At 39.5% G+C, this 21,654-nt stretch overlaps 1 protein-coding gene across 2 annotated transcripts in view; it reads left to right on the forward strand.

The window, feature by feature from the left end:
• Positions 1-21,654, forward strand: part of Gbf1 (golgi brefeldin A resistant guanine nucleotide exchange factor 1) — a 129,294-nt gene that overhangs the window by 6,770 nt on the left and 100,870 nt on the right. For both annotated transcript variants that reach the window (XM_055629951.1, XM_055629952.1), the window contains exons 2-3: positions 3,781-3,886; positions 10,255-10,321. In XM_055629951.1, coding sequence (XP_055485926.1) covers positions 3,791-3,886; positions 10,255-10,321 — 163 coding nt within the window. In that variant the 5' untranslated portion in view covers positions 3,781-3,790. The remainder of the gene's footprint in view (positions 1-3,780; positions 3,887-10,254; positions 10,322-21,654) is intronic.

Genomic DNA, 21,654 nt, shown 5'->3' on the forward strand with positions numbered 1-21,654 from the left:
TTCCTTCCTTCCTTCCTTCCTTCCTTCCTTCCTTCCTTCCTTCCTTCTTTCCTTCCTTCCTTCCTTCCTTGCTTCCTTGCTTCCTTCTTCCTCCCTCCCTCCCTCTCTGTTTGTGTGTAGTCCTGACTATCCTGGAACTCACTCTGTAGACCAAGCTGGCTTCAAACTCAGACATCCACCTGCCTCTGTCTCTCAAGTTACTGGAAGACTTGGTGGTTTTCATGACTTTCATTTCGTAGGGTCCTCATTTTATATAAAATATGCAAATTTAGCTACTTTAAAAATTTATGTGTATGGGTGTTTTGCCTACATGTGTATGTCTGCACCATGACCACCTGGTGCCCTTGGGGACCAGAAGAGGGCACTAGATCCCTTGGGACTTGAGTTATAGGTGATTGTGAGCTGCCACATGGGTTTTGGGAATCAAATCTATGTCATCTGGAGGAGGAGCCAGTGCTTTGAGCCCTGGGCCAAAGCGGGCCCCCAAGCTTTGCTACTTTGAGGCCATGTTTTTTCTCAATGATATCGTGTGTGTCTCAGTTTTCTTTTAGATGCTATTGAACTGTAAAATTCCTCAATGGAAGTAATATATCTATTTTTATTTTACTAGTTTTAGTTATATTGGTCATATACTAAAATAATTCTGAAAAAAATCAAAGCATTACAGATAAAGGTTTGATTATATCCTATATTTCATAGCACTTTCTCTTTAGATAGATGATTATGATTTTGCATAGACCCTTTGTTATTTATTTGGATTAAAATTTAAAAAAAAAATTGCTGGGCATGGTGGTTCATGCCTCCCAACACTTGGGAGCCAGAAGCAAGCGGTCTCTGAGTTCAAGACCAGTCAGGTTTACAGAGAGAGTTCCAGGACAGCCAGGGCTATGCAGAGAAACCCCTGTTTCAAAAAACAAAACAAAAAAAAAAACCTTTAAATTTATTTATTTTGTTTTATGTGTATGAGTGTTTTGCCTACATGTATGTTTGTCCCTTGTGCATGCCTATGGATGGTAGTGAGCCAATATGTGGGTGCTGGGAACTGAATCTGGGTCCTCTGAAAGAACAGAAAGTGCTCAAATTGGAAGCCATCTCTCCAGCTCTTTTTTATTTTAATTTTTAATTTATTTTTGAGACAGGATCTTTCTTTGTAGCCCTGGCTGCTCAGGAACTTGCTGTGTAGACCAGAATGGCCTTGACTTCACAGACTGACCTCCTGTCTCTGCCTCTTGTGTGCAGGGATTAAAGGTGTAGACCCCCATACCCAACTTTAAATGCTTTATTTTGTATATACTTATCTGTAGAGAATATAGTAACTATATGTATCAATATGGATGACTCTTAGACAAATCATAAAAATGCAAATTATAGAAGAACATATAAAATATTAACTACATCTAAAACATATAAAATACTGTATATTATTTAAAGGTACCTATCAGTAGAATAAGAGTAAAAAGTTAATAAATGTCAGTTTTTTTAGTAATAGGAGGTATTGACAAAAGGAAGATGTGATTGGGAAGTATTTAGAGTCTTGAGATGTATCATTAATCTGGATGATGGCTATTATATGACTCTGTATCCTTTTGAATGCTAAATATTACATATTTGAAAATAAAAACATAGTGTTTTGTCTTTTGGTTTGCATACACAGTGTTAGATAGGTAGATAGTCATAGACTACAATAATTTCTTTTTTTCACTTTGCAGTGGTTCTGAGCTTTTCTTTTTGAGACAGACTCACTGTATAGATAGGGAGCTTTAGACTAATTCATGAATACTAGTGTTACTTGCTTTAGCTACCTTACTGGGCTCTGAGAAGTTTGTAAATGATGAAAGTGGCAAATTTGTTGTTACACACTCCTGTACTCTGTTATATACTCTATGCCAAGAAAGAAAATGTAATGTTTTTTTTTTTCAAAAGAGTCTTATGTATCCAGGTTGGTTTTCAGTTTGCTGTGTTATGAAGGATAACTTCACCTTTTCTGATTCGTCTTCCTTTACCCACTGTGGTGCTTAACATTACAGGTTTTCAGTCGTGCCTGGCTTATGTAAGTGGTGCTAGGGATTGAATTTAGAACTTTGTGCATGCTAGGCAAGCACTCTACCAGATAAACTACATCCCTAGTCTTCCAAGAAGAAAGTCTGCTTTTCAGTATTTTCACCTGGGGAAAATTAAATATCTTTTCTAAGTGCTATTCTGGGCAGCAAAGACAATCCTGTAGCAGTTCTTTTGGGAGCAGTTACAATAGTAAATTACCTTCTTGTTGGAGATTTCCTGCAAGAAGTAAGTTGCTGTAAGGATTTAGAACTTCTCAGTGAACATGCCAGTACTACCGTCCAGTTTCCTGGAGCTGACTTGGCAGAATAGTGCAGTATTTAAGTTGACATTTAGCTGTGGTTCCGAACCAAAGCAATCTCTGTCCCTCTCTCATGGGACAGGATTTCACTATGTTGCTTAGGTATCCTTGAACTCACAGAGATCGTTTCAGTCGTCTAAGTGCTAGGATTAAAGGCATGCACCCACTCCAGTGGGCTAAAACTGTTTTTCTTAGCAACCTTCATTTTCTTTTGCTTATTTTAAAGAAGTGTTTATTCTTTTGTGGCACGCTTTTAATCTCAGCACTCAGGAGGTAGAGGCAAGTAAATTTCTGTGAGCCTAAGGACTGTCTGGTCTACACAGTGAGACTCTGTATCTAAAAACCAAAGAAAACATTTATTATTATTATTATTTGAAATGAAGTCTCATGTATCCCTGGCTGGCTCCCACCTTCTTCTGACTCCACAGAGTGTACATGTAGCAGCTGTTACATGGAGCAGCATTGTTGAGTTTTGAGTTGTAGCTTGAGCTACTTGGAACTTCCAGAGACTTCTAGGAAAGTCAGGTAGTTAGATTCATGACTTAGATGGACTTCGTTTTAGTGTTACTGGTAGAAAATGTTGCTACTGAAAAGACAAATGACATTTCTCATGAGTATGCTCTGAGTTAATTAATTAATTGGTAGTTCTGGGTTTCAGACCAAGTTCCTCAAGAATGTTAGGTAAGTGCCCTGTCATTAAGCTGCATTTCCACCCCTTTTTATTATCTTTATTTTGAGATAGGGTCTTGATAAGCAATTTCAGTTCTTCTTCAGCCTCTCTGATGGCTAAAATAACTGGTATATGCCATCATACATGGCTGCTCTTTAAATAATCATCCAGGCTAGGTGTCGTGGTGCTATGCCTTTAATCCCAGAGGCAGAGGCAGATGGATCTTTGTGAATTTGAGACCAGCCTGGTCTACAAATGGAGTCCAGAACAGCCAGGATTATTACACAGAGAAACCCTGTCTTGAAAAACAAACAAAGAAGGAAAAAATACTTTTTGTTGGGGCTGGAGAGATTGCTCAGTAATTAAGAGAACTGGTTGTTTTTCTAGAGGATCCAGGTTTGATTCCCAGCACCCACATGGTGACTCATAATCATCTATAACTCTAGTTCCAGTGGATCTTATGCCCTTTTCTGGCCTATGCTGGTACTGGGTGTGCACATGGTACACAGATGTTCATACAGTCCAAACATTCGTATATATAAAGTGAAAGGGAAAAGCCAGATAGTGTGTTTGTATCTTAGCACTCAGGAGGCAGATGCAAGTGGATCTCTGAGGTAGAGGCCTGGTCTACAGAGCAAGTTCTAGGACAGCCAGGGCTACACAGAGAAACCCTGTCTCAAAATCCAACCCAACCAACCAACCAAATCTGAAAAGGAAAAATACTAACCAGTCTTTTCAACTGTTTTGGTAGGTTTGTCAGGATGGTGGATAAGAATATTTATATCATTCAAGGAGAAATTAACATTGTTGTTGGTGCCATCAAACGAAATGCCCGATGGAGCACGCATATACCACTGGTAAGTGGGGAATGGGCAGACAGTCTGGTCACTGAGTTGTTGTAGAGATCTAATCCATGGTTAAAACAACATTCAACTAAGAGTGAGTGAATGAGTGTGTGTGTGTGTGTGTGTGAGAGAGAGAGAGAGAGAGAGAGAGAGAGAGATGAAAGAAAGGGCATGCGAAAGGGAAGGGATAGGTCCTGATAGAAGGAGGAGGGAGAATAGCGAACAATAGAATACCTGTGACATGAAAGCAGAACAGAGAGCTAGCTTGGGTTAGTGGTACATTCCTGTAATTTAGTGCTGGGGAGGTAGAAGCAAAAGGATCATACGTTCAAGGCTAGCTTTAGTTACATAGTGAGTTCAAAGCCAATCTGGACTACTTGAGATCCTGTCTTGACAACAACAACAAAAAAGGGTAGGGAGTTCTGGAGGAGTGGCTCAGCAGTTAAGAGTAATTGCTAATCTTCAGAGGACCAAGTTTGGTTTACAGCACTCATGTTGGGCAACTCATAACTCTATTTTATAGTTCTGGGTGATCCCATACCCTCCTCTAGCCTCCTTGGGTACCTGTACACATATGCTGTATACTCATGTAGATACACACACATGCACTAAGTAAAAATACATCTTAAATGGGCGACACTTGCTGCACAAATAAGAGGCCCAGAGGTTGTATCCCCAGAACCCATATAAAGGGTTTCTGCTTATTCAGAGCTGGTGACATGGCTGAGTGGGTAAAGCCTGTAATTTGAGCCTTGGCAGACAGAGACAGGGATATCTGGAGTAAGCTAGCTTGTGAGACTAGCCATATCAGTGAGCTCTGGGTTGATTGAGAGCTCTGTCTCTGAGGATAAGGTGGAAGAGTGATGGAGGTAGATGCCCAATATTAACCTCAGGCTTCCACATGTCTATGAACATGTATATATACATACACATATCCAAATGAAAAAGAAGAAAAAATAACCATAAAACCAGTTGCTGGTAGGATGCTTAGGGGATTAAATGTTTGCTTTGAAATCCTGAAAATCTAAGTTTGATCGCTGAAACCTACATAAAAATGGAAGGAGAGAAACAATTTTGCAAAGTTGTCCTCTGACTTCCATATGTGACGTATACCTACTCATATGAATACACAGCAAAACAAACCAAAAGGAAAGAAGAGAGAATCTGCTTAAGGGGAACAGGGGACCAGCTATAATGGCTAGGAGGATAGGAGAGGGCAATGGTGGGTAGCAGATAAGAACAAAGCGAATAATAATATTCATATATGCAAGTGCCACAATGAAATCCATTACATTTCTTTATTTCTTTAGACAGGGCCTCAAACTTAGTATGTAGCTGAGGCTGTCTGTAAACTCTTGATCTTCTTGCCTCTGTTCCCAAGTGTTAGGGTGTACAGGTATGCACCAGCACCACTCTGTAGTTGAAACCCATTAGGCTAACTTAGAACAACAAGGGCTGGCAGGGTGGGTGAGTGGAGAAAGCCTGATGTATTACTACTGTTCGATTACTGTGAAGACTCCATGACCAAAGCAACTCTTACGAAAGACAGCGTTTAATTGGGGTGTACAGTTAGTCTGTTGTCATCATGGTGGGGAGCATGGTGGCACACCTGGTGCTAGAACAGTAGCTCAGAGTGACATCCTGATCTAGAGGCAGCAGACAGACAGAAACTGGGCCTAGCATGGGCTTTTGAAACTATATGATTCACTTCCAGTGACATACTTTCTCCAACAAGGCCACACCTCCTAATCCTTCTAATCCTCAAACAGTTCTACTCCCTGGTGTCTAAGCATTCGAATATATGAGACTATGAGGGCATTCAAGCCATTTATTCAAGGCATTTCATTCAAGCCACCACACCTGACCACCTGAGTTCAATCCCTGGAACCCACATGCTGGAAGAAAAGAACTGACTCCCACAGGTTGTCCTCTGTCTACTACGTGTGTGTGTGTGCCCTTACATATACATATACACAGATAAACATAAGAAGTCCCCCTAATTAAAACAATAATCATTTTTTCAGTAATAATGAGAGTAATAGGAATTCAGAATTACTGTTGCATCCAAGGACACTTCTGTTTTTTTTCCAACTGGCATCAGATTTACAGGCTTAATCCAAAAGATGACCACATTCTTCTCTCTTATATGTATGTACATATATATGTGTGTGTGTGTGTGTGTGTGTGCATATACACATACACACATACAGTGTATAAATACATGAACTAGAAATAGAGACACTTTATTAAGAAAGGGAAAGCACTCTCTTTTCTTGTTTTTTTTTTTTTTTTTTGTTTTTGTTTTTTGAGACAGGGTTTCTCTGTGTAGCCTGTCTTTGTCCTGGAACTCACTCTGTAGACCAGTCTGGTCTGGAACTCACAGAGATCTGCCTGCCTCTGCCTCTCAAGTGCTGAGATTAAAAGTGTGTTACCACAACTGGTGGGAAAGCACTCTTGATAATTATTTTTCTGTTGCTGTGATAAAACACCATAACCGGGACCTGGAGAGATGACTCAGTAGTAGGTGCTCTTCCAGAGGACCCAGATTGATTCCTAGCACCCACATGGTGTCTCAGACTACCTGTAACTCCAGGTTCAGGGAATCCTCTCCCTTCTTCTGGTCTCATGGGTACCAAGCCCATGTGTACACAGATAAACATTCAGGCAAAACATACATACAGTAAAATTAAATAAATCTAAAAACAAACTAAAAACAAACAAGCAAAAACCCCAAAATCCCATGTCCAGGGATTGGAATGCTGGCTCAGGGGTTAAGAGCCAGCATGCTCTTCCAGATGACCTGGTGTGATTCCCAGCACCCATATTAAGGCTCACAACTGTCTGTAACTCTAGTTTCAGGGATCTAATACTCTCTAAATTTTTAAAAAATTGTCTTATGTAAATGGATATTTTGTCTAGTTGTATGTCTGTGTGCCATTTATGTGCCTGATAGTTTTGTAAATTAAGTTAATATTTGGGACTACTTTGGTATGCCTAGAAACATCAGAAAGACTTCTAATTTCCTAGGGCTATAATTAGTAATCAAATTCATTCAAATTAGTTTAGTTATTGATGATGCATAGAGTATAGCTGGGTGATGATAATTCTGTGCAGTGGAGTCTGCAAGCTTCCACATATGGAGCAGGTCGTATCTTATCATGAGATGGATAAGAAACTTTCTTGTTCTTGTTAGGTCTCAGGAAGTCCGTGTATCCATTAAGTGAGCTCAAGTTGGCCTGTAGAAGGATTTCTGGCTATTAGATAAAAGCCATCATTCTTCAGGAACTTGTGAAGTGGTTCGTTTTTGTTTTTGCTCCTCCCTCCAGCTACCCTTCCTCTTTATAATCTGCATGATTTGTTCAGCCCCTATTATCTCAAGCTTTCTTGCTGTCTTTATCTTTTGCTGTCTCCACTGTTCTCTCCCATTATCTAGCTGCACTAGCCCTGGCCATGTTCAGTTTCTCTTTTCTCTCTGCTCTGGACTCTTCCAGGTGCCTCTGATATTCTCTCTTATCCACAATAAAAACCTTCTTCCTCATAGAATGGTCATCTTGGCAGTTTCTTTACTGTGCTCCCCACATACATAAAGTTAGTTTGTTGTTGTGTGTATGTGTATATATATGTGTATTTTGTAGAATTGGTTAAAAAAATGTTGGCACAATTATAAAACCAAGTTTAGTGCTTTCTAACTACCATTTTACCTGCTAAACCATCTCTCCCCCCATCAATGTTTTTGAATAAATATGGGAATATTTCAAATATAGCCACCAAATAGTTTATATATATTCTCACCAAGTTAGAAAGTTCTAATATATATCTGTATAGTATGTATGTGAAATAAAAGCACAGACATTTGGGTTTGTATATACACATACTTATATAAATAATGTTCTTGGCCATTTTTTAAAAAATATTGGTTCCTTTTTTTTTTTTTTTTTTTTTTGGTGAGAAGTTTTGAAAGACCCTGGGACATTTAGGTATTAAAATAGGCATACAAATAAAACACTTACTGCTAATATATCATAAAGAAATTTATTTAAAAATAATTCTTTGGGAGCCACTGAGATGGCTTAGAAGGTAGAATTGCTTGCAGCCAAGCCTGATGACCCAAGTTTGATTACCCAGAACATTGTGGAAAGAGAGAAGGAACTCTTGACTTTCACACTTACATCAAGGCATGTAAGTGCCCATATGTTCACACTAACAAAATAAATGTTTTAAAAAAAGCTTTGATAGACATATAATCTTATATTTATTAAAGATGAAAACATTTGTACACTAATAAGGAATATGTGTTGGTGTTTCTGCTTGGATGGAAAGATATTCTGGGATTTGGGATCCCCGGAACTATGCTGCTTTGAGGTGGGACAGTGTCCCAGTGGAAGGGCATCCTGAGATATGGGAGCCCAGAAACAAAGCAGCTCTGAGAGGAAGCCTCCTCAGCAGAGGTGTTGCAACCCTGAGGGAGAATATTCCTGGCTGAGCTAGAGTGCTGCAGCTAACAGTTCCACTTCCCCACTCCTCTTCAGGATGGAGCTCCCAAGGGTGGGTGTCCCCAGCTAAGCTCAGGCTCTTGGGAGCCTCAGCCCTGGTTCATTTCTTTGCTTCTTCCCTTTTCCCTTCTTTGCTTCTTCCAATGAGAAAGTCATACCAGGCAGCAAATCTTATAAAAGAGATTTATTAGAAAGATTTGGAGGGTTGGATCCAGGGGTGGCTGCTTCTGTTGTAGGGAGAAGACAGCAAGGAACTGAACAGTAGGCAGGGTTTATATAGGATTTCTTAGGGGCAGAGCTTTCTACGGCAGAGCTTTCCAGAGTAAGGATTGGTAGGATTTCAAGTCCTGAGCTTGGGAAAACTCAAGGATTGGTAGTATTTTTCTTGTAGACCAGGGTCTGGGCACTCAGAGGCAATAACAGTTAACAGCCATTAGAAAATGGACCGTTAGGGAAATGTGAGGGCAGGGCCTGGCTGCTGGAGCTCCTCTGGCAGGAGTCTGGCCACTTTCCTGAGTTGGGGGTTTACAAAGTATACAAAGTTTATAAAGTTTACACACGGAGCCCACAACATTTGGGAATAGCCTACAGTATGTACTTCTTCATTCTTACATAAAGAATTAAATCATGGCTGAATATTTGGTACTGCGGGATGTGGCACATTGTCACTGCTTTTCAGAGTTGGTACCTATTTTGATTTGATTTTATAATTTTTAATACTAACAGTGCTATTTTGCATAAATACATAGTACATAAGGCAGAAGTATGTTTAGGAACATCAAAAATTTTAGAAATTCTTTTGTAATCTTAAGCAAAGATTCATGATTTTTTTTCTTTTCTTGACACAAGGTTTATCTGTGTAGCTCTGGCTGTCCTGGAACTCACTCTGTAAACCAGGCTGGCCTAGAACTCACAGAGATCTGCCTGCCTCTGCCTCTTGAGTGCTGGAATTAAAGGCGGGTATCACCACTGTGCAGTTCATGGTTTTGTTTTGTTTTTTAAATGTGGCTTGTTAGTAACTGAAACAATTTTTAAAACCAAGCATTCTAACATAATACAGTGCTAAGACATATTACTTTGGTAACTACATGCGGAGGAATTAAGTAGAAAGTATTTTTAAAATCCTTTTTCCATAACTAAACTTATGTTTTGTTTCTAGAAGAGCAGGAAAGTTTGTATATACAAGAAAAGTACTGCAGCTCATAAAACATACTGTTTTGAAATCTGAGCTGATATTTTCAGGCATGCTTATATATGAGGTATGGCATGATTAGGACAATGGCGGCCAACAGTGAAGTAGGGAAATGCAGCATGGGGGATACACCGTGGATTCATTACTCATTTGATTTTGAGTTAAATTTTGGTCATTCTATATTCAGAGATATTTTCCTGTTGCCAACATTTTCAAGACACTCCACATTTGGTTATGTGACTGCCTTATAGGCTGTGGTTCACAGGAGAAGCTGGGCTGAGGCCAGTGAGGTGGCTCAGTGGGCAGGTACCTGCTAATAAGCCTGACAACTTGAGTTTGATCTCTAGGATCAGAGGGTGGAAGAGAGAACCGACTCCACAGGTTGTCTTCTCATCAGCACGAGTGCACCAGGGCGTGCCACCTCCACCCCCACATGCACATGCACACAAAATAACATGCAGTAAAAAGTGTTAAAAGAATAAAAGACACTGGGTTGTAAATTAGCACTGAAGAACTTATTTTAGGTAAGCCCACAGCTTACTCTCTGAAATAAATAAGGAGTCATGGCTAAGTTACTTTACTCAGAGGGAAAACTTACTGAATTTTCTGGTTGGAGTAAGAAAAAGTTTTGATCTTTTGTTTTATGTTTTCTATCTTGGATTAACTTTTTTTTTTCTTGACCTGTGATTTTCCAGGATGAAGAACGGGATCCTCTGCTACATAGTTTCAGTCATCTAAAGGAGGTCTTAAACAGTGTAACAGGTAAGACTCCCCTTACCTGTAGGACACAGTGCAATAGTTAAGGTTCCCCATGTAGGTAGAATTACCTGGCCTACTAAGAAATACACAGATTTGATTTACTGCATGTAAAAGTAACTTTTATTTACCTGATGTAATTGTCATCTTGGAGGCTTACTGCCTCCTTCTGCTAACCTAGGCCTAGTCCTGCAAGCGTCTAGCCTCCATACAGTCTAATCTAGGCCTACAATGTTTTCAGTCTCTTAAGACTTACTGTTGCATATGTTCACCCTTTCTAGCTCTTTCTGAATTCTGGCCGGTTGGTTCAACTCAGCTGTTCTGGCTCAGACGGCTCTCTAAGCTGACTGATTCAAACTGGTTTCTTTCAGCTTCTGACTGAATTGCTCTGTTGTCCTCAAACTAATTCTAGCAATCTGTTTTAATCTTTTGGCTCCTTTTCATTCTCTGGCTTGTTCTGTCTTCACTTGTGTCTAGCTTGTTCTCTCTTTAACCTGTCTCTGTAACACTCCCCCAATAACATTACCTTCTCTCCCTCTCTCTCTCTCTCTCTCGCTCTCAGTCATCTCTCTTCTCATGAGAGCTAGGCATATCCTATTCTGTCAAATCTTTCTCTCATTCATCACTTTATCTGCTTCTCAATTAGATATCACTTTCAAACATGGGTGCTTCTTTCTACCAACTAACTTTACTTCATTGTTTGGGACTAAAGGTGTGTGCTGAAGGCATGTCTTTATTCCAGACAGAGTCGCTGTGTTGCTGGATTAAAATCCCTCTACAACTGCAGGAATAGACAAAATTTTCATATAAAGGATCATATAAGACAAATAAATAAAAACAAAAGATGGTATAGTAAATATTTCAGGTTTTGTGGATGTAGCTCTGCAGCGCCTCAGCCTGGCCTGTGGAGATCACCAGGCATAGGTAAGATGTAAATGAGAAACATACATCTTTTTTAAAACATATGCAAGTCAGATTTGGCTCATAGATTAAACATGCCAGTTTTGCAGTCTTATGTTCTCAGATTCCTTTGTCCTTTTATTTTCCTAATCAAACTAACTTTATATAATATTCACATTTAGAATTTTCAAAGCCACTTTCATATTTATTATCCTTGTTAATGTTTACAGAAATGTATGAAGAAGGCATGCATAATGTTGTCCCCTTTTTATGAAAAACAGTCAAGTGCAGAGAGGTTTAAAGTGATTTAGCAGAAGGGCTGGTGATGTAGCTCAGTTTGTAGAATGCTTATCTCCTCTGAATAAGCCCTAGATTCAATCCCTAACACCCCATAAAACTGGGTGTGGTGGCATGTGCTTTGCTTGTGATCTCAGGTCTTGAGAGGAGTAGTCAAGAGGTTTAGAAATTCAAGATCATCTTTTAGCTACATCCTAATTTTAGGCCAGTTTGAGCTACATGAGATCCTATCTTTGATTTTTATTTTATTTATTTTTTATTTTATGTGCATTGGTGTGAGGATTTCAAATCCCTCAGAGTTGGAGTTACAAACAGTTGTGAGCTGCCATGTGGGTGCTGGGAATTGAACCCAGGTCCTTGAAAGAGCAGACAGTGCTCTTAACCACTGAGCCATCTCTCCAGCCCCGAGATCCTATCTTAAGTGAAATAAACAGACAAATGTAGATAAAATCTCTTGTGTACTGTATGGAAGCATTACCTGTCAATAAAAAGCTGATGGCCTATTAGCTGAAGCAGGAAATAGGAGGCAGGAGCTCTGGCAGAGAGAGATGAACTCTGGGAGATAGTCAGAGGAGATTTGCCCTGGACTCTGAGAAAGATGGCCACATGAAATTGAGGAGAGGTAACTAGCCATGTGCCACACGTAGACTAGAATAAACATGTAAAAGAAATTATGAGGTAGTCAGGGAATAAGCCAAAGATTATAGCCTATGCATTTATTTATAAATAATAAAGTCTCTGACTCATTATTTGGGAGCTAGAACAGGTGGTTAGAAAAGACCCTTGAAGGGCTGGAGAGGTGGCTCAGTAGTTAAAAGAGTACTGACTGATTTTCCAGAGGATCTGGGTTCAATTCCCAGCACCCACATGGCAGCTTACACCGTCTGTAACTTCAAGATCTGACACCTTCACACAGACACACATGCAGGCAAAACATCAATGTACATAAAATCAAAATAAAATAAAAGAGCTGGGCATGGTGGCACACACCTTTAATCTTAGCACCCAGGAGGGGAAGAGGCTGGAGGACCTCGTGAGTTTGAGGCCAGCCTGGTTTACAGAGTTAGTTGCAGGACAGCCAACGGTACACAGAGAAACCCTGTCTCGAAAAATAAAAACAAAACAAAAACCAACCAAACAAAAGACCCCCAAATTAAACTCTATTGTTACAAATGGTACCCCATGGAGGATACCAAATGTTGAATTATATTAGTAGGGGCCTTTTCTAATACACACCATAGTTTTCAAATAATTGACACAGAGGCCCATTAGATTTACTCATCCAGCTTAAAGCACTATAACTGGGCAGATATTCTCCCTTTCTAACCCAAATATGCTAGTCTGGCTACTTTCCAGTCGTGTGCTTGTTACTTGCCTGCTCAATCTTACCTTTGCTGCTTTTGTTGTATCCTCATGGTGAATTCCTTCTCTATCTCTTCTTTCTTTTCTATCTCATGGTCCCTGTCTGAGACCCAAGACTGGGAAGGGAAGTCCCATCTTCCTCTCTCCCCTGCTCAGTGATTGTCTGCTCAGCTTCTTTATTAACCAGTCAGAAATAATTGGGAAGCAATGTTTACCCAACATTGATCAATGGTCATGACAATGCTCATGTCTGGACTGCATCTGGATTTCAGGGCATAGAATTCAGCATCTGAATACACAGTGCACCAGACCAACCTCCAACAGACAAAAAAACAAACAAAAAAATAAACAATACACTTGATGTAGCTAATTCTCAGAGGTGAAATCAAGTAAATTTTAGGTTTCTGACCTGGGTTAGTGTTCTTTCCCATGTTTTACATTGCTTTGGTATGTTTAATTAGAGGGGATTATATACACAAAGTATCTTTTATTGTACGTGTGGGGGAAGAAGGTAATGAAAGAAAAACATTAATGCATGTGTGGCTTTTGTTGTTGTTATTTGTTGTCTTTATTGTTCCCTGTGTTTTTTAAAGGCAATACAGACTGAAAGGGAATGCCTCAGAACTGTGTTCCTCTAAAGGGTTCTTGTAATGTAGGCCTGGAATTTTCTGAGCTAGTGGGTCTATCTCAGACCATAATTGAATAGTATTTAGATTTCAACAAATTAAGCAAATAATAAGTGAAAAAAAATTCCTCATTTTATGAGAAATACAGGGAAAAGTTTGGAGAATATTCCTTGGTTATTTTTCCCAAACAGGGACTGAAGTTATCTACAAAGGAACAAATTTCACTTAATTAAAAAAAAAAAAAAAAAAAAAAAACTTTAAAATTTTAGTTTTAAGCCGAGTCTGATGGCTTACACATGTAATCCAAGCACTCAGCAGGCTGAGACAGAAGGAGGGCCATGAATTTGAGGCAAACCTAGGCCACATAGTAAACAATAAGAGCAACACATAGGTTTTGTGACTTTCTTACTTTATTACCCTCTTATACACAATATAAGGTTCTTTGTGTATACATTGAGTTCCAGGAGAGTCTGGGCTACAAAATGAGGTCTTATCTTAAGCAAGCAAGCAAATTCGAAATCCAGACATGGTGATATAGGCCTGAGGCAGGAGGGTTGGAAGTTTAAGACCTGTCTAGGCTATAGAATGAGTTCAAGGCCAGCCTGGGCAACTTAGCGAGACCCTGTCTCAAAACAAAACAAACAAACAAGCAAAACAAATACAAATGGATCAGAGGTACAGCTCAATGGTGGTACACTTGCCTCATATTCAGAAGGCCCTGGGTTCAATCCCTAGTGGCATGCAAACAAACAAGCCAAAAAGAATTAGCTAGAAAAATTAAATATAGGCAGTGACTTAATGGTTAACCTGAGTTCTGTTCCCAATACTTATGTCACGAGGCTCACAATCACATGTAACTCCTTGAGTGCTGACCTTTCAGGCAACTGACATTACCAGCCCTGCCTGCCCCAAACTTTTCCTTTCCTTTTCCTTTTTTTCTTTTTCTTTTCTTTTTCCTTTTCCTTTTCCTTTTCCCTTTCCCTTTGCCTTTTTTTCCTTTCCTTTCCTCTCTCTCTCTTTTCATTTTATAAGCAGAGGAACTTTTACATACATAAGCACATACATAAGTGAGGTTGCTGAAGTCCGTACTAGTTATTCTCACAGATACATAGCTTTAGAAAATATTTATTGTTAGTGTCTACGCAAGCTGTTATGACTTAATGCCCTACAGAATTTTCATATTGCTACTTTGACTAAAAATATATCAGTGAGGGGGACTTGCTTGAGCCCCCTTAGTCATTAGGGCTCTTAAGATGGTTTCAGGCAATCCTTCGGGGAGTTAAAACGGCCCCTCCAGGGCTGTGAGGGGTTCTTTGGGAGTAAAGAAAATGTCTTATGGTTGTGTAACTCTGAAAGTATATTAGAAACCACTGAGTAGTATACTTTACAAGGATAAATTTTATAGCCTGTAAATTAGAGCTCAAAATTTGTTTTTCTTTAATGTAATCAGGGTTTTGCTGTCTTGCTCAGGCTTCTCTTGAATTTCTGGACTCAAGTGATGCTTTTGTTAACCTCCTGAGTGGCTGGGGCTACGGATGTGCACTGCTACTCCTAGCTTCATAGTTCATTAAAAAAAATCAAATATAAGCTACAAAACTAATGAATTCACATTTTTTTAGGGCTCAGAACTCTGAAGAGAAGCTTTTGAGTGTAGTCATGGCCGTGATTTGGACCCATTGCCCAGCAAAGGCAGCATAAGGCTCTGTTCAGGCTCTTGGCCCACTTTGTCCTTTTATGTCTCTCTCATTAACTCAAGAAAGCACATGGCTTTTATATTTAAATTTATTCAAGCTGTAATCTTTGACATTTGAGTTAGCTTTTAGTACAGTTTTGCATTTATAGTAATATATATTATGTATTTTCTCTATCCCCAAAGAATCCCTTTTAATCTTTTCCGGATGCAAATTTCAGGCTGTCTTGTCCCATCTCCCCTCTCTTGCTCTCTTTCCCCTCCCCCCACAGAGTGTGTTTGATCAGGTGTGGCAGGAATATCCACTGTCAAGCTGCGCCCTTTATATTAGTCAATATTATCCTTCTCCCCCCTCCCTGTCTGTCTGCTCCTTTGGGCTTTCCCAGTTGATTTATAATTTTGGAATTCTCATCGGAGTCTGTAATACAGTTTGTTCATTATTTAACCAAAACCTGTTTAATGAGCAGAGAGAGGCAATGTAAATGTTAGACATGTTGCAGTGATGTACCTTTGTGCTCCTCAGAACGGGTGGGTAGTTAACTCTGTGCTGCCTGCAGGGCTGGGGTATCCTGGGCTTAGGGGCAAAAGGGTCACTGTGAGAGTGGGTAGTGGCCCTTTTGTCCTGAGTGGTCTTTATATCTGCCCAAAGCCTCCCATAGCTTTAGATTCCAAAGGTACGTTTCCTTTCACCCTTCTAGTAATCTTATGGGGCTCTGGCAAAATAGTAGGGTTATGTTGAGGCTACAGCCTGTAGTAAGATCTTTGGCATGGAATGGCCATAAAAAGGAAGGTCAAATATCAGGCTCCTGATGCTGCTCTTTGATTTAGGGCTGAGAAGAGATGACAGTTAAGAGGAATGATTCTAGCTGACATGGTCTGTGACCTTTGATTAATTTTTTTGCCAGACTGGATTAAGTCTTTGCAAGTCTTAGTGCCCTCATTTAGTATAGTTTTATGAAATGAGCTTTATTTACTTATGAGTTGTGGTGTTTGGCCGTGCTTATTTTGTATACAGATTTAGGCTGCCCTTTTCCTTGGTCTTCAAGCACCTTCCCCATATGTATGTGTTCATGTGTGAACACACATATTTATAAATTTACATCTTTACAAAGGGATTCTTTGCTAGAAAAAGAAATACTCTAAAATTTCTTTCTTTCTTTTTTCTTTTTTTTTTTAAGACACGGTTTCTCTGTGTAGTCTTAACTGTCCTGGACTTACTTTGTAGACCAGGCTACCCTGAAACTTCCAGAGATCCATGTACCTCTGTCTTCCAGAGTGCTGGGATTACAGGTCTGTGCTACCGCACCTGGCTCACAACAAAAATTTTTTATAGAATTTTTTTTCTTTTGGTGCTGGGGACTACACCCATGGCCTTGTACTTGTTAAAGAAGGACTCTACCATTGAGCTTGTTTTCATTTATTTATATATTTATTTTGATAAAGTCTTACTGTATAGCTCAGGCTGGCTTCAAAATCAGAATTCTCTTACCTCTACCTCCCAAGAGAAGGGGTTATAGTTATTTGCTACCATGCTTATCTGGGGCCACCTGTTTTTTGTTTGTTTGTTTTTTTAAATATATATTTTTAAAGATTTATTTATTTATTTATTTATTTATTTATTATTTATACAGTATCCTGTCTGTAATTATACCTACATGACAGAAGAGGCTATCATAGATGGTTATGAGCCACCATGTGGTTGCTGGGAATTGAACTCCAAGACATTTGGAAGAAGAGCCAGTGCTCTTAACCTCTGAGTACTCCAGCCCCTTCTTAACCTCTCTTCACCCCCCTGGGGCCAGTTCTTAATGGCATTAAAGCCTTTAGGGCCAGGCTTGAGGAAGACTTCATTTTTTTAAAGTTCTATGTGTGCATTTTTGTCCATCTGTCCGTCTGTGTGTGTATGTTTGGCACACGGCTTTTTAGGACTCATGTGCTGGTTTGATTATCAGATTATCAGATTGGAGAGTCCAGTATAAATACTATGGAATTATGCTAGCTTTTTGGATCCTTTTGTTTTTGCTATTCTCTGAGATTTGGGTTCTTTCTTTTCCTGGGCTCTTGGGTTGCTTCTTACCAGTATATCCTGAATACCTGCTATGAGTCAGGTGTTTTTCTTAAGCACTTAGTCATTGAATCTATAAGAACTGAGAGAGTGAGAACCAAAGTATGTGTGTATGGAGAACCAAATGTTGTGTTCTTATAGCTGCTGGTATTATAAGACCAAGGGCTCTGTCTGACACTGAGAAGCTACTTGTGATCTCTGTTCTATTCCGTATGATCCTTACAAGGTCTGGAAAGGACAACAGTGAATGACAACAGTTTGCCTTCACCTTTTCCTCCTTCCCGCCTTCTTTTTTGACTTGGTCTTAATATTTAAGGGTTGACATCCCAGTCCTAGGTTTATAGGTTTGTGTTGTCAAGACCAGCTTGCTGCCATTTTTCTTGTTCTTTGAGTAACAAACAAGTCAAGGTAAATGAACAAAAGTTGTGTTCAAGTTGGCTTTCTCTTGTAAAGCTGTTATAGTCAAAATGTAGACATTTATAAAGGCACCAGTGGATTGCATAGAATACTTCCTAGGGACAGGATATTTCTTTAGTGAGTTAACTGGGATAGCAGGAATTGACATACTTGAGTTTAAGAGGGAGAAGCAGGTGCCTGGAGAAAGTGAATGTGTTAGGAGTTTATTTAAATATAGTTTATCTTGGACAAACACACCTGTAAGGGTTTGTCTGTCTCAAGCTTTTTGAATTCAGAAACTGAGCTAGGAGGTTTGAGTACATCTTTCCTCCAGAGGTTTCAGAGAACATTTAAACAGAGTCTGGAAGCCAACCTGGGAGGAACTATGACTTAACACCTGTCTGGCCTAGGTCTCTTAGAAATAGCTACCAAGGTAGAAAACAACAGCTCAAGGATGCTTCATACCTTAGGTTTTATTTGGAGAGGAGAAAAGGAAAAGAGATTTTAGGAGTAATTATCAGGGAAAAGATTGAATACATTATATAAAAAAAAAAATCACTAGATTTATTTCCTATGTTGATTGAGTTTATATATACTCATTTTTTTCTATAGGTGTCTATAGTTTGGGGAATAGCAGAATAATAATATATCATTAACCAGCATATGAAGAATGACAAATGAGTCATTGACTTTGCTTCACTTGGAGCTGAAGTGTAGCTGGCTTTTTACTACTTTGTGGGCTCTTCTTTCTTCTACTCTTCTCTCTCTCTCTCTCTCTCTCTCTCTTTCTTTTCCCGAGACAGGGTTTCTCTGTATAGTCTTGGCTATCCTGGACTTGCTTTGTAGACCAGGCTGGCCTCCAACTCACAGAGATCTGGCTTTCTCTGCCTCCTTAACTGCTGGGATTAAAGGGATGTACCACTCTCCTGGCATTATTCTACCCTTCTCTACCCATTTTCTTCTACCTTTCAATCTCCTAACAATAGAGAGGAAAGAAAAAAGGATAGAAGGGAAAGAGGTTGACGTTATTGTTAGACTACTTCCTGTTGACCAGGAGCATCGAGTTCCTTGGGGCAAGTTTGATCTTTGCCATTAGGATATCTAATTTCTTCTTTCTGTTTCTATGTGCACAACAAACAGAAACCAACAGCAGCCAACTGCCAACCAGCCACCCACCTATGGGCTGTAGCATTTATATACCTTCTGAAAAGTCCCTAGAATTGCAAGTGTCACACAATCTCAGAAACTGTCTACAGCTAGCAAAATCATGCTAGAGCATGAGACCAATCATAGTTAGCTGCTGCAAAGCAGCCCCATATCCCCACACCTGGGATTAAAACAAAAACATATTCTTATAATATTTGTGGTTTTTTTTTTTTTTTCCCAAAGAAACCAAAACTCAAAAATTTTCTCTACACTGAAGTGAACTTTTTGTTTTGAGTCAGGGTCTCACTATATAGCCCTGGTTGGTGGAATAAACTGTGTAAACCAGGCTAGCCTGGGACTCAGATCTCTCTCTACCTGTTTTTTGAGAGCTGAGATTAAAGGTATGTACCACTATGTCTGGCAAAAACTGAACTTTTGATTTGTCCAAGGTATAACAGAAAACTACTTTGTTTTTCTTCAGAGGAAATTAAAAGAACCAAGTTTGGCAGAGAAATTTATATAAAAGGCTAAATGTTGGAAGGGGCAGGGTTGGGCAAATCTATGTATTTCTTATCACTTTTTCACTTTCTTAGTTTATAATAAAGCATAAGACCATATATAGAGATGTACATACATACATACATACATACATACGCATAAAACATAAAATTGATGATCATGTTAGAGTATGTCTTGATAGCTTGGCACAGTGCCTATAGTTTCATCTATTTGGGAGGTAGAGCAGGATTGTTGAAGCCCAGCAGTTCAAATCATGATTGGGCAATTATTGTTAAAAAAATGTATGAGACCCTGTCTCAAAAATAAGGTTGGGACAATAGAAAACACCCAGTAGTGACTTTTGATTTCTGTGTGCCAGTGCACTGCACCTGGCACCCATGTAAACAGGAACATGTACACATAAAAGGGCAGGGATAAAGAGTGTTGAGAATAGGTAGCGAGGTATGGTAGTGCATACCCGTGTTACAACATGTACTATGGGAGGCTGAAGCAGGTGTGTCATGAGTTTGAGGCCAGCCTCAACAGTGAATTCTTGGAAAGGATGGATTAGTAGTGAGAATCTTTCTCAAATAGAGAAAGGGTGGGGGAAGGAGAAGAGAGCTCTGTGTAGTCTTGCTTCTTGTGGGTATAGCTCTGCCTTTACTCCCTATAATACCCAGACATACAGCCTTCAGAATCAATTCTGGCTGATAGAAATGTTTTTCACTTGCTATCATAATGAGGTTAGATGATGATGATGATGATGATGATGATGATGATAATAATAATATAAAGGGCATTGTTAATGTCTTAGTTCTCAAAAATGAGTACTTTATAGCATAATTTGTAGGCATTGTAGCAGGATGGTCTATGTTAGATGTCAGAGTCATTGGGGTTGCTTTTATTACCTTTGTCCTCTTTAGCACATTTGTCTCTTGAGGTCTGATATATCTCCCTGGGTATATGCTCAACTTGCAGCATCAGCAATAGGTTGAGTAAGAAGAGGGAAAGCCAGCTCTTTTGTTTTTTAACAAGGAGGCAGACAAATTCCCTTTCTTCCACACCCACTCAAACTCAGGGCAAATGCCAAGAAGATTTCAGAGAAAGATTTCAGAGAAGATTTCAAATGTTTGAAATCCAATCAATGTGTAGTTTTAAGCAGGAAAGATAGTTTGTTTTAACCTTTCCCCTCTCTACCTGTCTCACATTCATAGATCATTAATTGATCACCCCAGTTTCTGAAATAGTATAGTGTACTTTTTTCCTTCCTGATAACCATCAAAAGAGAGTTAGATATATAGCAAAATACAAATTAGAACTCTTAGCTCAGATAACCTTAGAAATTTGTGGTAGGTGGGGAGCTCTGACTCCTTTATGTACTCAGTTTTGCCTCAGGAAGTCAACACAGAGCTGTTACCCTTTTTTTTGTGTGTGTGATCTTTGTTTGTTGTATAACCTTTTGGACTTAGATGGACAAGTGCCCCTGGATGCTTACTGGCTAGCTTCTCACTGAAAGTCTCTTCTGAAACTTCTGTTGACTGCTGCTGCCCCTGTAGGCCAAGATATGAAGGGCTGCCACATGCGCTCTGAGCACACTGACCCTCCTTGTTCCATGCCTATTGAGCAGTTACCTGTCAGTTGTGGAATTCACATTATTGCCTCAAGTTTCTGGCCTGAACTGTGGGTATTTTGGAAGTAGCGTCTGTAGACTATACATCAGAGGGCAATAAATCAGCATTTGATTTGGTGGAAAGGCAGGGCCAGATGTAGTGTAGGAGGAAGAGCTTTCTGTAGTGTCCTAGGCAGCTGCTTCCATGTATCCCGCATCTGGGAAGCAGCTTAAGAACTGGAGGGTAAGGGTAGATGGGACGTTGATGGGAGAGGTAAAGAATCAAAAGGACTTCAGTTTATCTGGGATTCGCCTTGGGTTGGGAAAAGTTGTTTAAAATAAGAACAAATAAGATTTCCCTTATATTGGCAATGATTTTTCCATTAGTTATTTTTATTTTTAAGTAAAATAATTAATTGGCAGAAAAAACTGGGAAAAAAAACCCTCATTCTACATGAAGGTTCATTTTCTTTGAGTAAACAACAAGTTTAAGAAAACAGGCATCTGGGGTTGGAGAAGTGGCTCAGTGGTTAAGAGTACTGTCTACTACTCTAGAATTCATTTTCCAGCTCACATGGCAGTTCACAACTGTCTGTAACTCCAGTTCCAGGAGAATCATGGCAGCAAGCATGCAAGTGGTACACATATATATGCATGCAGGCAAAATACACATACTCATAAAAAATAAAAATAAATCTTAAAAGAAAAAAGAACATGGGCTGGAGAGATGGCTCAGCGGCCAAGAGCACT

The sequence above is a fragment of the Psammomys obesus genome, unplaced genomic scaffold, assembly GCF_907164565.1.
Source record: "Psammomys obesus unplaced genomic scaffold, mPsaObe1.curated_primary_1811, whole genome shotgun sequence".
In the NCBI taxonomy this organism is placed as follows: domain Eukaryota; kingdom Metazoa; phylum Chordata; class Mammalia; order Rodentia; family Muridae; genus Psammomys; species Psammomys obesus.